The 15770-nt window shown below is 43.8% G+C and overlaps 1 protein-coding gene across 2 annotated transcripts in view; it reads left to right on the top strand.

Annotated features, from left to right (window-relative positions):
* The window catches only part of DNAH6 (dynein axonemal heavy chain 6), a 127069-nt gene that overhangs the window by 82175 nt on the left and 29124 nt on the right, over positions 1-15770 (top strand). For both annotated transcript variants that reach the window (XM_080986641.1, XM_080986642.1), the window contains 8 exons: positions 1470-1649; positions 2325-2558; positions 4791-4926; positions 5963-6132; positions 8267-8457; positions 10128-10288; positions 10740-10828; positions 14339-14485. In XM_080986641.1, coding sequence (XP_080842767.1) covers positions 1470-1649; positions 2325-2558; positions 4791-4926; positions 5963-6132; positions 8267-8457; positions 10128-10288; positions 10740-10828; positions 14339-14485 — 1308 coding nt within the window. The remainder of the gene's footprint in view (positions 1-1469; positions 1650-2324; positions 2559-4790; positions 4927-5962; positions 6133-8266; positions 8458-10127; positions 10289-10739; positions 10829-14338; positions 14486-15770) is intronic.

Raw genomic sequence — 15770 nt, 5'->3', positions numbered from 1 at the left:
GGTGAAACCATAAGGGTGGGAGATAGGGTGTGGCTGTCAACCCAAGGGTTGCCGTTCAAAGGAGGTTGTAAGAAATTAAGACCCAGGAGATTGGGTCCCTTTGAGGTCATTCAACAGGTCAACCCAGTGGCTTTCAGGCTCCGGTTACCCAACCACATGAAACTGCACCCAGTATTTCACAGGTCGTTACTGTCACCGTATGAGGGGGGACGAGAAGGGATGGCCACTCGGGGACCGGTCATAGAAGAAAGGGAATGCAGCAGCCATGTGGCAGAAATCCTCGACGCCAGATGGAAGGGGGATCAGGTGGAGTATTTGGTAGCGTGGGAAGGAGAACCGGAGTCAGAAAACACTTGGGTAATGGCAGAAGATATCAATGACGAGGTATTGATAGAAACGTTCCATCAAAGGTTCCCAAGGAAACCTCAGCCTGTGGAGAGGTTCCGGAGGGAATACTTTGGGACCACCGATGAGGAGGAGGAGTTGGAAGGATTCTCGGAATCGGAAGGGGAAGGGGAGATGGACTCTGAGGAGGAGGAGTACTTCGAGACCAGGAACCGCAACAGGTGGAGAGAAGTGTTCGGGACATCGGAAGATGAAGGAAGTTCATTCCGGGGTTTTGCCTCCTCACCGCCCGTAGAGGAGGGGGCGAGAGGGGATGAAGGGGGCCCTGGAGGGGAGGTGGATGTCAGGGAACTGCCATCGGAAGGAAGGGAAGTGAAAGGGCTCACACAGGTTGGGAGAGACTCAGCAGCTGAAGAGGGAACCAGTAGGGGGAGAGGAGCTGAGCTGAGGGAAAGGGAGCTGGAGGGATGGCTCAGAGACACTTCCAGCGAAAACAGTGGGGAGGTTTCAGGACCTCCTGTAGGGACACCCACTCCTCGCCGGAAACTGTCACGCAGAGAGTCCAGAAGACGTGTTTCCGTTAAGGAGCTTTTATGTTGGAAGCGATTCCGAAAGCAACCACTGTCGGAATCTGCCAGCGACTGACGGAGCCATGTTTAAGGGGCTCCGTTACAGACAGAGGTTTGCAAACTTGACCAAACTCTGAGGGACTAGGATTTTACACACAAGCAGCTCATCGTCCCATCACAACTAGTTGATGTTAGGTAAATTAATCTCCCTCAGTCTTAGTCCCAATTCTAGGTGATAGCCAATGTTAGTCATAGAGTAGATTCATTGCTTCCAGTGGGTCTGCTTTGAGTGTGACTTAGTAGGATGATACCTATTTGCAATAGGATAATACTGATCTACTTTATATCATTTTTGTAAGAACTACAGCTAGATAATGCTTGCAAAATTCTTTTGAATACTTGAAAGTGTTTTGATGATGATGATGATGATGATTGATTAATGTGTTCTCAAAAATGAGAATTTTTTTTTTCATTCTGAGTAGTTTATTTCATATATTTGAGGTACTCCGTTTCTTATGTGTGTTCAACATGCTACTTTGAAATCTATGTTGTTAGATTACATCCGGTGCTATCAAAGTGAGGCTTGTGGAAGCAGAAACGACAGAAGAAAAAATCAATGCAGCCCGTGAAAAATATCGCCCTGTCGCTACTCGAGGATCGGTCATGTATTTTGTGATTGCAAGTTTGTCAGAGATTGATCCAATGTATCAATTTTCCTTAAAGTATTTCAAACAGGTTTGGACTTTCCTCTTTTGAGCAGTTTCACATTTGCAGTTTAATGCGTGAGATGATCAGGGGGGAGGAAGGGGGGTGCGGTGGGAGTGGGCCGCCCCGAGTGTCACCACTGAGGGGGGTGACAAAATGCCGGGCGGCACTCACCACATGGCCTGCAGGGTGCCTGAGCCACGCATCTCTCCTGGGAATGACGCGGTGGCACTGCCCCAAACGGTCTGCCCGCTACCTCCCCCTCAGCTGTAGGTCGGCTGAGTGGGAGGAAGCAGACAGACTCCTTGGAGGCCCCACAGAGTGTCCTGCCCCGGCTGGCCCTGCCCCCACGGGTGGCTGGCCCCACCCCTGGGTGCAGTGCATGCGCGCCGCCCCAGGCGCCCAATCGGCTTGCTCCACCGATGGAGATGATGGGACCAATGGTGGGGGTGGGTTCATCACCACGTGACAGCAGGCAGGAGCAAAGAATTGTAGGAGGCATTCTCCATATAGCAAATAGCCATATATTTCTAAGGCTGCAGCTGCAAGACTCCACCAATTGCAGACCTCTTAATTCCTCTGAAATCAGTATCTAGGATTCAAAGAGATACTTTAGATGTTCCCGAAGGATTATTCGTGTCTAGTCTTTTATGAGCTTTAGTGACAAGCACACCCAACATTATATTTCTTGGATTTCCCTTGCAGCTATTTAACACCACTATTGAAACATCTGAAAAAAACGATGTTCTGGAAGAGCGACTTGCTATACTCCTTTCTCAGACACTCTATGCAACTTATACCAATGTTTCCCGAGGCCTTTTTGAACAGCACAAACTAATCTATAGCTTTATGCTGTGTATTGAGATCATGCGACAGAAAGAAGAACTTACAGACCTTGAATGGAACTTCTTCCTCCGTGGAGCCGCTGGTTTAGATAAGGTATATTTAGGAAGACTTTTTAATATATATTTAATGAAGTTTTAAATTTCTGGATCCTTTTCATGACTGTGTGACTCAACTTCTCATTAGAACCCAAAAAGCAAGGGCTACTGTACAACCAGTGAGATTAGAGGTACAACAATTCAGGATACGGCTGCTGTGTTGTTCAATGCGTTACATGAGTGAGATGTGAATGACAAAGGGAGTGCATGGAGAATTAGGGACCCCTCTTGTCAGCCAATATTGGCTTTCAAAGCACTTTGGTAATTTATTTATCTATTGTTGCTTTTCTGTACAGAAAAAAATTCCTGGACAGTTTACAAGTAAAAAGCTTAAAATACAAAAATAGCTTTAGGACAGCAGATCTAAAAAAATACTTTAAAATATTTGAAATTTAAAAGCCACAGGGGGTTAAATCTCACATGACACTGAAAGAAAATACAATACGCATGTCTGGGGAGGGTGTCCCGTAACCAACACTGAAAAGGCAGCCTATCAAAAATGGCAGCCTATCCAGGAGAATACAATGGCCACTGATGTCAAAAACCACAGAGATGGCCAAGAAAATTAACAGGATCAAATGCCTCCTATTCCTTTCAGTCAGAGTCAACTCAGAGGGCAATCAAAACAATTTCCATTCCAGAAACAGGCCTGAAGCCTAATTAGAATAGATGTAGACAATCAGTTTCATCATAGAATGTTTGCGGTTGGACAATGACCACATTCTTGAGCCGCTTGCCCATAAAGGGATTGTTGGCTCCTATAATTTACATCTTCCAGGTCCAGGCTAGATTTCCCCCTGAGTGACCTAAGAGTGATCTTTATAGGATGCTGATACAACTCTTTATGTCCAAGAGGAATGTCTAACTTCCTAGACCCAACCAGACTTCCTCTCCCTTTTAGATGTAATTGACTTTGAAGAGAGAGGGTCATGCGCACAAGTGGCTGACTGAACTTCACCAAGCACGTTGTCTGTATCCTCACTTTCAACCACCAAATGTGGTCCCATAAAACTAGGCCAGTCAATGCTCTGGGTGCAGCTAGTCATGGAACTGCATAAGCTGGGGACTCCCAGCCATGCGAGCAACTTTCTCTTCAGAGTGTTTTGATAACTCATCACAGAAGGCTACATATCACTGCTTATTCCAGAGTGCAACAGACTGAAAACATGAATATATAGGACTGTGTACAGCCCTTCCAATTTTGCACTGTGACCCCAATCCATAGCCCGTGGATTGGGTTGGTCCACCTGTGCCACCCATGCCTTGCCATGGATTTGGAGACAGGGCTAAGATGGGAGAGAGTGGGGAAAGTAGAAGATGCTGGGTCCCTCTGCTGACCATGGGCAGGCAGGTTCGATCCTGAGAGGGGCTGCTCCTTTGCAAGCGGTTCCCCTGTACGCATGATAGCCACTTGTGATGGAGCCACAACTGGCACCATTGGGTCCTCTCTGCTTACCAGCTTGTAAGCAGGAGCAGTTAGTCATTTGTGGTACTGCTTCAGGAGGCGGAAAGAATAAGAGGCCAGGCAGGAAGAGGGAGAGGTTGGTGGGAAAGGCATCAACTCACCTGCATCCCTATGTTCTTTAATGAAGATGCAGCTGCAGGTAGGTCCTTTTTGCGTTCAGGGCTGTCTCACCTTGATGTGACCAACACCCAGATTATCCCAAATCAGCCAGGTTTGGTTGGGGAATTAGCTAAATCTGGTGCACAGCCCTAGCATACATGTAGCATACATATATATGATGTAATTCTGCAAATGTTGGTTTGATTTTTTTATTGTACTTGTTATTTTTTAATAACCAGCTTGCTATTTTTATTTTTTTATAACCAACATCGTTATCTAAATTTGTATCCCAGCTTTCCTCCAAGAAACTCAAGGCAGTGTATGCTATTGTTAATGTTTTTTTAACACTAATAAAGTAGCCTAGATTAGAAAGGCAATGTTACTGAATACTATAATTATGTTTTTAAAAAGCTCATACTTTTGATACACAATTTCTAACCATATTTATTTGAAAATAAGTTCTTCATAATTTCAAGTGGGCATGTTTTAGATTACAGCACTTGTTCCATGATGATCAAGAGATTTTCTTAAAAACAACACCTATGTCTTCATTTTGAAGGGTTTTTTTTCTGCTGTACTCATATTTGAAATAATAAATTGTCTGACTGCACACTCTACGCAACCTGTCACCACACTACTTGACATAGCCTGTCTTATTTATAATAGGAGCGGACTGAAAAACCTCAGATTCCATGGCTTGAAGATAATACGTGGTTTATGTGCTGTGACTTAGATGAAACACTGCCATGTTTTGCAGGAATTGAAACGGACATACAGACGATGCACATTTTTATTAAATTAGGTAACATGATAAATATGAAATGGGATTGTAAAGGACTTTTCCTATCATGCATCTAAACATGAGAGAGTTGTATGCTTCTATGATACGTCGCCTGCTTTTGAATATTAGTTATTTGTTTTTCTGTGTTTCAATAGATTTTTGTTAGTGTAACTTGAATTTACTTTTTTCTGTTTGATGATGGCTCAGGGGTTGACGAGAGTTATTTGTTATACATGTTGTTTTCACACTAGATGTCATCTTAAGTGAATGACATTGCTGTGGGACATATTAAAATATTCCAGTTGACTTGCAGTACGGTATATAGATTTAAAACCTATTTCCACACAAAGGAAATCAAATAGAAGTGTGATTTGTTTCTGGGCTCAATTGGAAGTGCTTTTTTTGACCTTTGAGCCTCCGAAAGTGTGTTTAGGTTTGCATTCTGTTTTGGTTAGGTTTTGGTTTTAATCTTTGAACTGTTTTGTTAATTGCTTTGGGTTGTTTTATAAAGAAAATGAGTAATAAGTACAAAAAATAATTATTATTTTTGTAGTGATGCTTTCCAGATGTAAACTACAGCTCCCATCATCCTTGACCACTGGCCATACTGGGACAGGTTAATAGCGGTTGTAGTCTAAAACATGGAGGCCCCACATTGGCTACCCCAGGACTATTGATGTATGTAGTGGTACAGTTAAATTCTCACCAGAAATTCCATAGAATTTCAAATTGTTTAGTTGTAGTCATCTGCCAACTGGTAAAAATGTTGTATGTAAGGTTTATAAAATATTGTATATAAGGTATGCCAATTTTAAATGGATGTTGTATTTTAGTTTAACCAAACACATTCTGTTTCATCCTATCAGTGTTCACAGCAGTATTCTCAATATGCTTCTCTTGTTCAGAAAATTGAAAATTGCTAAGAACTAACCCCTAGTATTTTCAGAACTGTTACATATCTGATAGAGCTATGGCTTCCCCAGTGTTACCTGAATAATGATTTTCTTCTAGGAAAGGGTGAACTAAAGTGGCTTGAAATTATAATACTCTTTTGTAGGACAACTTGAAATTCGTATTAACCCGGAACAATGGGAAGACTATAAACCTGAAACTCAAACTGAAACTGAAAGCAGTAAAAAAAAAGAAGATAAACCACACGATTCCTGGGACAGTAGGCTGACCATGTTTCAGAAGTTAATTGTGGTGAAGTGCTTTATGGAAGAAAAGGTAAGCCATGTCTTATAACAATTCAAGGCACTATCTTAGAGGTGATGCTGCTATGTAGTCAATGTCCCATCAGAAATGCAGTTTGCAAGAGAGGGAAGACCTCATCTGCCTCATTCTCAATAATAAGCAATCATATGGGAAATACGGCCTGTACCTGCCTCCCTCTAGGTGCATGACTAATTGTGGCTGTGACTCTAGAATAGGACATAGAGACATAGGAAACTGCCTTATACAGAATCAATCTATTGGTTCATCTAGCTCAGTATTATCAACATTCGCTGGGCAATAGCTCTCCAGGGTTTCAGGCTGAGTTATTTCCCAGCCCTACCTGGTGATGCCAAAAATCAAAGATGGGAAAATTTTGCACTCAAGGCATGTACTGTACCACTGAGCTATGGCAAGGTAAGGCAAGATTAGGTTTTGACTTACACCAGTCATAACTGTGCCACTGAATTCAGCATACATATCTCAAAAGCTAGGATGATAATTATCCAACCTTTCTAATTATTAACAGTTAAGATAGGCAGACTGGGAGAGTCCCATGGTCACTATGAAATCCTGAGCATAGATGCTGCAGTTACCCAAGACCACATTCCTAGTTTCCTCCAACACAACACTGGCAACAACCTCAGCCAGGGAGGCCAGTGGGAATCATATAATGGTCACCATAGATCAGGGGTCGGTAAGGTTTACCTCGCCTGGGCCGGTTCACTCCAGCAGAGATCCCTCTGTGGGCCAGATTGCGCGTGCATCTGAGCACACACGCACGCGGTTTTTGGAGTCTGCGCAGACGCAATTTCCTGCACTGTGGAAGCGAGTCCCCATGCTGCACTGCACTGGTTTAGCACAGTGTGCGGGGACTTGCCGAGCAGGCGACTTGGTTCGGGGGCCGGTTAAACGACCCCCGTGGGTCGCTTGTGGCCCATGGGCCTTAGGTTGCCTACCGCTGCCATAGATTCTAACAGTTGGTTCTTTTCAGTGGTCCAGTGTTCACTACATGCAGTACCTAAAAACAACTAATTCTGTACTGTAAAATACAAACACAGGCCTTTTCAGTTTAACTAGGCTAGAGGTTTTCAACCTTTTTGAGTCCATGGCTCCCTTGACCAGCTGCATTCTTTTTGTGGCTCCCCTGTGGGGAAATGCGCTGTACTCCTCAAAAGCCCAGTTATGTTATCCCTTGCCTGCAGAGCCAGCAGCCCCTCACCCCTTTTCAAACATCCTCCCTTGTGGAGTGCTCCCTCAGCCCTCTCTCCTCTCCTTGGGAGTCCTCTGGGCACCACCGCCCCGGCCTCTGAGCTTTCCCCACTGCCCTAAAGAGAGAGGTGCCTCCTCACACTGCCCCATAGGAGCCTGGGAAGAGGATGCCCCCAGCAACAGAGGTCAGCTCAAGGTGAACGTGAGGCCAATCTTGGGAGGCAGCAGTGGGCGCTGCTGGGCCTGCCTGCATGGTGGAAAGGCTCCCTTTCAGCACCTGTTTCCAGGCAGGCCTGCTTGCCTGGCCTCCCTCACCCTCTCGCTTGCTTACACAGAGGATGCCGCAGCTCCTGGCAACCATCACGCCCTGGCCAACCCCAGAGGCACCATTTGCCTGGGGCGCTTGTAGCCAGGGCTGCTGCAACAAACAGCTGTGCAAGCCTTTGGGAGGCAGAGACGTAAGAGCGCATCAGAGGAGGAAGGGAAGGAAAGAGGGATGGAGGCCAGTGTTGCCTGCGGCACCCCTGACCATCTTTCAAGTTACCCCAGGGTGCCTCTGAGCCAGGCCATGGACTCAAAACAAAGTGGAATCATCAAAATGATATTAAATTATTATTTTCTCTGTCACTTGTATGTAACAGAAGCCCTGATACAACATAGTAATGTATTATGCAAAATATTCTTTTTAATGTGTTTGTGGGAGGAGATGGGGGGGAGAAGGTTTATTGGTTTGTAGGGAGTGGTCCCTCTTGTTTTATTTTGTATTTTGTGTTTTTATCTTGCATTTTTATGTAGTGAACTGCCCTGAGATCTACAGACGAACGGTGGTATACAAATGTAATAAATAAAATGAATGAATGAATAAATGAATGAAGTAACTGAAATCAGTTCTTTTTTAATCCCTGCATTTGTAAAACGGCTATTTTAACATTTATAGATTGTTTCTGCACTTACTGAATTTGTAATAGAGAACCTTGGGAAACAATTCATAGAGAATCCCCCAGTTGATCTGGCAACTCTTTATCAAGATATGTCTCCTTCCACACCACTGGTGTTCATCTTGAGTACAGGCTCTGACCCCATGGGGGCTTTCCAGAGGTTTGCAAAAGAACGGGGATATTCAGAAAGGTATAGATTATATATTTTCATTATATGTACTATTTGATTTCCATATGATGAAACATTTGGGTATGATCTCTCTAAGTTTTATTAATGATTCTGTTCTAAAAGATACAGAAATATACATTATAAAGGATAAAGCAGTTTCTCAAGTAACCTGGTCCTGAGCTGTATAGGCTAGTACCAATACCTTGAACTCAGCCTGCTTGCAGCGTATCAGGCAATGTCAATCCTGAAAGCAGAGTGTTATATCCTGGTAGTAATTTGCCTCTACAAACAACCTAGCTACCACTTTCTGCATCAAGGGTAGCCCCACATAGACTGCATTACAGTAATCCAACTGTGATAATAATAGTAATATTTATTTATACATACATACATACATACATACATACCCCGCCCATCTGGCTGGGTTTCCCCAGCCACTCTGGGCGGCTTCCAACAGAATATTAAAATACAATAGTCTATTAAACATTAAAAGTTTCCCTAAACAGGGCTGCCTTCAGATGTCTTCTAAAATCTGGTAGTTTTTCTCTTTGACATCTGGTGGGAGGGCGTTCCACAGGGTGAGTGTCACTACCAAGAAGGCCCTGTGCCTGGTTACCTGTAGCTTTGCTTCTCACGGTGAGGGAACCGCCAGAAGGCCCTCGGTGCTGGACCTCAGTGTCCGACCAGAACGATGGGGGTGGAGACGCTCCTTCAGGTATACTGAGCCGAGGCAGTTTAGGGCTTTAAAGGTCAACACCAGCACTTTGAATTGTGCTCAAAAACGTACTGGTTTGGCTACATCAGTTGTTTTCCCCCACTCAGAAAATTGGGGAGATAAGGGGATGTGTCACTATTACAACCAGGCTGACACTGTCTTTTTAGCTGCACTGTTGTGGTCTCATTGCCCCACAGAGCAACAGGGGGCAAATTTCCTTCCCTGAAGTGACTGAAGGGCACACATTGTGGTATTCTTTTGTCATACCTGGGAGCCACAAAAGTCTGTCCTCCTCTCTTGAATCAACAAGATCTAATGGGATTTTAGAAATAACATGTACACTGCTTTAATCTTAGCCTTGGCCTTCTTCTTTAGGTATCAGAGTTTCCAGTTTTCACATGGTAATGACATGAGATCTACCATAGATTTATGCTCTTTTTCTTCTTCTTTTTAAATATGCCAGCAATATTTGAACAGAAGTTTACTTGACAATGAAAAATCACATCTCTAGCCCAAGGGATTTTTCACTATAAAATTTCAAAGTTTTGTAGCTGTTCCTATCAGTGGAGGAGGCAGTTTGCATAGAAATGTCTTACTAATAATCATTTACAAAAATTACTGGTAGCTTAAACTTTCAACCAGGAAGGAAGGTATTTACCAAAACTGATTCTGAAAAGAGGTGTAACTAAAATGCTGGGGGGGGGGGGGTAGCAATATACTTGCATTTGACATCAATCCATATATGAATGCGCATGATATTTGAAGGTGGAGCTCTTTTTATTTGGAGGCCTAAGTAATAGATACAGCACTAGACATAAAATGTCTGAACTATTTCGCATTGCAGTCCGAACACATTTACTTAGAAGTAAGCATTTTTGTCTACCCACGCAACTCAAAAAGTGTGCATAGGTTATCTAAATAATATATGCAAACTGCATGTAATTTGAATACCAACAAAATATATTCTGTCTTTCAGAGTGCAGTCCATTTCATTAGGGCAAGGTCAAGGACCTATTGCAGAAAGAATGATTAAGGATGCATTGAAATCGGGAAATTGGGTGTTTCTGCAGAACTGTCACCTTGCCGTTTCATGGATGTTAGCTATGGAAGAGCTTATAAAAACTTTTACAGAGCCAAGTATGTTCCCCCCGCCCCCTTTCTGTTTCAGGCATGCTATGTACCTCAAAGAGATGAAGCCATTCTAGGACTTTAACAAAAAAGGGGGGGTTTGTAGTTTTTTTAATAGCTTATAAAACGAGTGTCCTCATTTTTGGTTTTGTGATACTCATTCACTTTTAATCATCATCTTTATCATTTTAAAAACTGTTCTCATGCATTATCTTCATTATGCTTACAACAATTCTTTTAAATGGGCCACCGTTTGTTATCCCCACATTGTAAATTAATTAGATCCCGCTTAACATAACCTGTTGAAATGAAATGGAATCAGTGAGAAAACTGACTGTTAGATAGTGCCCATAACATTTAAAACACTGTTTTTAATTTGGGAAACAGTTTAGGGCTTCACTTTATTCTGAAACGTAATTTGCCTTAAACCGTTGTGTGACTAAAATGTTTTGTTTTTCAGATGTCTCTATCCATGAAAGCTTCAGACTCTATTTGAGTTCCATGCCATGTGCTATCTTCCCTGTCACCGTCCTTCAGAATTCTGTCAAGGTAGTATGTTTTGGGAAAAAAAATAGTAAAATGGGAAATGCAAATCCAGAATAAACAGCACCCAGAACATTGTGGAGTTGTACTCATTTAGGCGGCAGTTAGTTGTCTCCAAAGTTGGGAAATAAGGAACATAGTAAAGGTAAAGGGACCCCTGACCATTAGGTCCATTCGTGGCCGACTCTGGGGTTGCAGCACTCATCTCGCTTTATTGGCCAAGGGAGGTCATGTGGTCATGTGGCCAGCATGACTAAGCCTCTTCTGGGAAACCAGAGCAGCACACGGAAACGCCGTTTACCTTCCCACCGGAGCGGTCCCTATTTATCTACTTGCACTTTGACGTGCTTTCGAACTGCTAGGTTGGCAGGAGAAGGGACCGAGGAATGGGAGCTCACCCCATCGCGGGGATTTGAACCGCCAACCTTCTGATTGGCAAGTCCTAGGCTCTGTGGTTTAACCCACAGCAGGAGACCTAAAATAACTGCTATAATAATAATAATAATAATAATAATAATAATTTATTATTTGTACCCCGCCCAGAGTGGTTGTCCCCAGCCACTCTGGACGGCTTCCATAGAAATCAAAAAACACTAAAATATCACAGATTAAAAACTTCCCTGAACAGGGCTGCCTTAAGATGTCTTCTGAATGTCAGGTAGTTGTTTATCACTTTGACATCTGATGGGAGGGCGTTCCACAGGGCGGGCGCCACTACTGAGAAGGCCCTCTGCCTGGTTCCCTGTAGCTTTGCTTCTCGCAATGAGGGAACCGCCAGAAGGCCCTCGGCGCTGGACCTCAGCGTCCAGGCAGAACGATAGGGTTGGAGACGCTCCTTCAGGTATACTGGGCCGAGGCCGTTTAGGGCTTTAAAGGTCAACACCAGCACTTTGAATTGTGCTCGGAAACGTACTGGGAGCCAATGTAGGTCTTTCAAGACCAGTGTTATGTGGATTCGGCGGCCACCCCCAGTCACCAGTCTAGCTGCCGCATTCTGGATTAGTTGTAGTTTCCGAGTCACCTTCAAAGGTAGCCCCACGTAGAGCGCATTGCAGTAGTCCAAGCGGGAGATAACTAGAGCATGCACCACTCTGGGGAGACAGTCCGCGGGCAGGTAGGGTCTCAGCCTGCGTACCAGGTGGAGTTGGTAGACAGCTGCCCTGGATACAGAATTGACCTGCGCCTCCATGGACAGCTGTGAGTCCAAAATAACTCCCAGGCTGCAGACCTGGTCCTTCAGGGGCACAGTTACCCCATTCAGGACCAGGGAGTCCTCCACACCAGCCCGCCCCCTGTCCCCCAAAAACAGTACTTCTGTCTTGTCAGGATTCAGCTTCAATCCATTAGCCGCCATCCATCCTCCAACCGCCTCCAGGCACTCACACAGGACCTTCACCGCCTTCACTGGTTCTGATTTGAAAGAGAGGTAGAGCTGGGTATCATCTGCATATTGATGGACACCCAGTCCAAACCCCCTGATGATCTCTCCCAGCGGCTTCATATAGATGTTAAAAAGCATGGGGGAGAGGACGGAACCCTGAGGCACCCCACAAGTGAGGGCCCAGGGGTCTGAACACTCATCCCCCACCACCACTTTCTGAACACGGCCCAGGAGGAAGGAGTGAAACCACTGTATAACAGTGCCCCCAGCTCCCAGCCCCTCTAGACGGTCCAGAAGGATGTTATGATCGATTGTATCAAAGGCCGCTGAGAGATCCAGCAGAACTAGGAAACAACTCTCACCTTTGTCCCTAGCTCGCCGGAGATCATCAACCAGTGCGACCAAGACAGTTTCAGTCCCATGATGAGGCCTGAATCCCGACTGGAAGGGATCCAAATGGTCCGCATCCTCCAGGCGTGCCTGGAGTTGTTCAGCAACCACGCGCTCAATCACCTTGCCCAAGAATGGAAGATTTGAGACTGGGCGATAGTTAGCCATACTGGCCGGGTCTAAAGATGGTTTTTTAAGAAGCGGTTTAATGACCACCTCTTTCAGCGGATCTGGGAATGTTCCCTCACAGAGGGAAGCATTCACCACCCCGCAGAGCCCGTCGCCTAGCCCTTCCCGGCTTGCTTTTATTAGCCAGGATGAGCAAGGATCAAGGAGACAGGTGGTTGGTTTCACGCGTCCAAGCAGCCTGTCCACATCCTCAGGGGTAACACACCTCGGGGGTAACACACCTATAACCTCCATGTGTGTAGTCAGATCAGCTTTAGGCATCTGCTTCCTTGACACCTAGTTATTTGCTTGTTTGTTAAAAAAGTAACATAAGGGGGGAAACAAAAGTACAGAAAAACAGACCCTGTACAGGTTAAATTGTGATAGAGGAGGAGACAAAGATGGCAGGGAATGAATTTGCACAATTGAGTTATGCAAACTTGGGCTTTATTTTGGTTAATGGTGAGAACTAAAGGGAGAACGGGAGCACCATATAGGTAGGTGTCCTAGAATGGCGTTTGAGGTACAGGCCAGTAAGCGGCAGTGGGTATATTGGGATAGGAGGCCACTTTTCCATGCAGTTTTGTCTTTGCCATCTCTTCCTTGCTCTTGGAATTATATCCCCATCTTGCTTTCTTACATTTATATGCCACCTTTTGTCTGAGGAGCTCAAGGTACACGGTTCTAGTCCTTTCCATTTCTAGCCTCACAAAAACCCTGTGAGGTATGTTAGGCTGAGAAGCAGTGTGCATTTGAAGTTGAACCTCATATGTTACTGCTTTTTAAAGCATTCTGAATTTGTTGGGGAGACAATCAATCAATCTTTATTGCGGTCAAAGACCAGACAGGTTGGGGAGACCTGCGTCCCATGAGAAAAGTTCCATTCAATTACTTCTTTTTCTTCTGCATTCCTTTAGTATTATATCCATATGATTTTGCAGAAAATTTGTCTTGCCATGAACTGTACTACCTCTACTGATTTTAATAACACTACCTGTGGCTACAATTGGTTTCTACTCGGTTAAAGCAGTTTTCCAGTAACCCAATATCTAGGAGCTTAAAAATATAATTTCCAAATAAAACCCATAGGAGTTGTTTTGTAGTATCAATTCTTACTTACTTGCATTATTCCACTTGCATATATATTGGTTGCTTCTCCTCCCCACCCTTCTCTTGCATAAGATGATTTCTATTTTCTTTGCTCTAAATTTCCTTATTGTCATAACATAGAGTTCCATTTCCATATATTTCCTGGGGTAAGCAATCAGTGCATTAATGTGGTTAAAAGGTGTGAGCCGCCTTCTGAATATAAAATACAGTTTGCATGCAGATAGCTGCTAATTCATAAATTAAATGTGACAACACAGTGAGGAACTAGAAGGCAAACCTATGTAGCTCAGTCCTATATCTGTGCAAGTAAATATTTGTAACTACTGCTTCATGGCAGCGTTACAGACTGTAATGTTATCCTAGGATTGCAAGAATATTTGCTATGGGCCAGTTTATCAGTGCAGATGTTTAGCAGTCCGTCTAGTAACTATATAACAATACATTTATTTATATCTGTATGTATTCAGGTAACCAATGAACCCCCGAAAGGTCTGCGAGCAAACATCAGACGAGCATTCACAGAAATGACATCTTCGTTTTTTGAAGAAAATATCCTGGGGAAAACCTGGAGAAAAATAATTTTTGGCATTTGTTTCTTCCATGCTATCATTCAGGTACCTCTTATTATTTTAAGAATATGAAAAAGGGCAGCAGCAATAGCTTCAGTAGATGTTACGCGGTTCAGAAAACATATCCCCTCTCTCTTTCTCCCTCTCCACAAATTTGTATTCTGCCTTTCTTCCACATTGCTGTGAGTAGCAGTGCAGATGGGGGCTATCTCATTTTTATCACAATCTTAAGGTCTAGGCATGAGTTTCTTATATGAATATTTTAATTAGTTATTTTTAATTATTGGAAATTTAAAGCAGCAAATATTATCAAATGTTTCTGAGGGCAGAAAATACAATTCCTGTTTGCTGTGTTTACAGCAGTAGATGAGCATCTTTATTGCTTTAATTTAATCCAAAGGGCATATTGCTATTGAGGAGAGGGAAATGTGCTGTCCAATTACTCTGTGCCCCACATGTAAGAAGGGAGAATCAGGAGACCCTCTCCCCCCCCCCCCCAAGATTCTCATTTGTCTCTCCTAGAGTTTCTTCTGCGTCCTTTGCTTCACATTTTGTAAGTCACAGAGCTAAGGACAGAGATAGATGGGGTTATCTGGGGCTACATCCAAGTTTCCTGTACTGAAATAAAACAACCTGTAAATTTTGCATTTTTGCTGAAGTGTGCAGTAAAATATTGCAGAAATGTACAGATTTTAGACCAGAACAGTCTGGAAAAGTTAGAAGTTCCATTTCTAATGCATTTGTAATAGTCTCACTTATGAAAAGACTCCTTTTGAATTCTAAAGCAGTTGAATCAGAAGTGGATATCAGTGAAACACAATTATGCCTCAGTTTATCTTGATTATGTCCAAAGAACTTCGCTTTGGAAACATGGACATTTCTAATTTTGAAATATAGATGCCTCCCCTTAGTAGTAGCGTTGAGATACTATACATACTTGAGAATTGGTTTATGCCAGCTTTTTGCTGACTAAACTATCGCGATGGGTAGATGAGACTAACCAGATTGGCCATGAACAAGCAGGGTTCAGAACTAAACGTTCTACAACTGATCATGCAATAGTTCTTTACCATCTGGCACGGAAGTACTCCTCCCCTCCCCGGGGCTACCTTTGTGCTGCCTTCTTAGATCTAAAAGCAGCCTTTGACAGCGTTCCTAGAAATATTCTTTGGGAGAAACTTGCAAAACAGGGCATCGATAGAAGACTCCTATGGCTTATAAGTCAGCTCCACGAAGGTACCCATGCCAGAGTGAGACTTACTCCTGCGGGCGACCTCACAAATTCGATACCAATAAACAAGGGAGCGCGCCAAGGATGTATATTGGCTCC

Source organism: Podarcis pityusensis (genome assembly GCF_964106645.2).
Source record: "Podarcis pityusensis genome assembly, chromosome: 17".
NCBI classification, from domain to species: Eukaryota; Metazoa; Chordata; class Lepidosauria; order Squamata; family Lacertidae; genus Podarcis; species Podarcis pityusensis.
The sequence above is the reverse complement of the archived record's forward strand: the minus strand, read 5'-3'. Positions and strand labels throughout refer to the sequence as shown.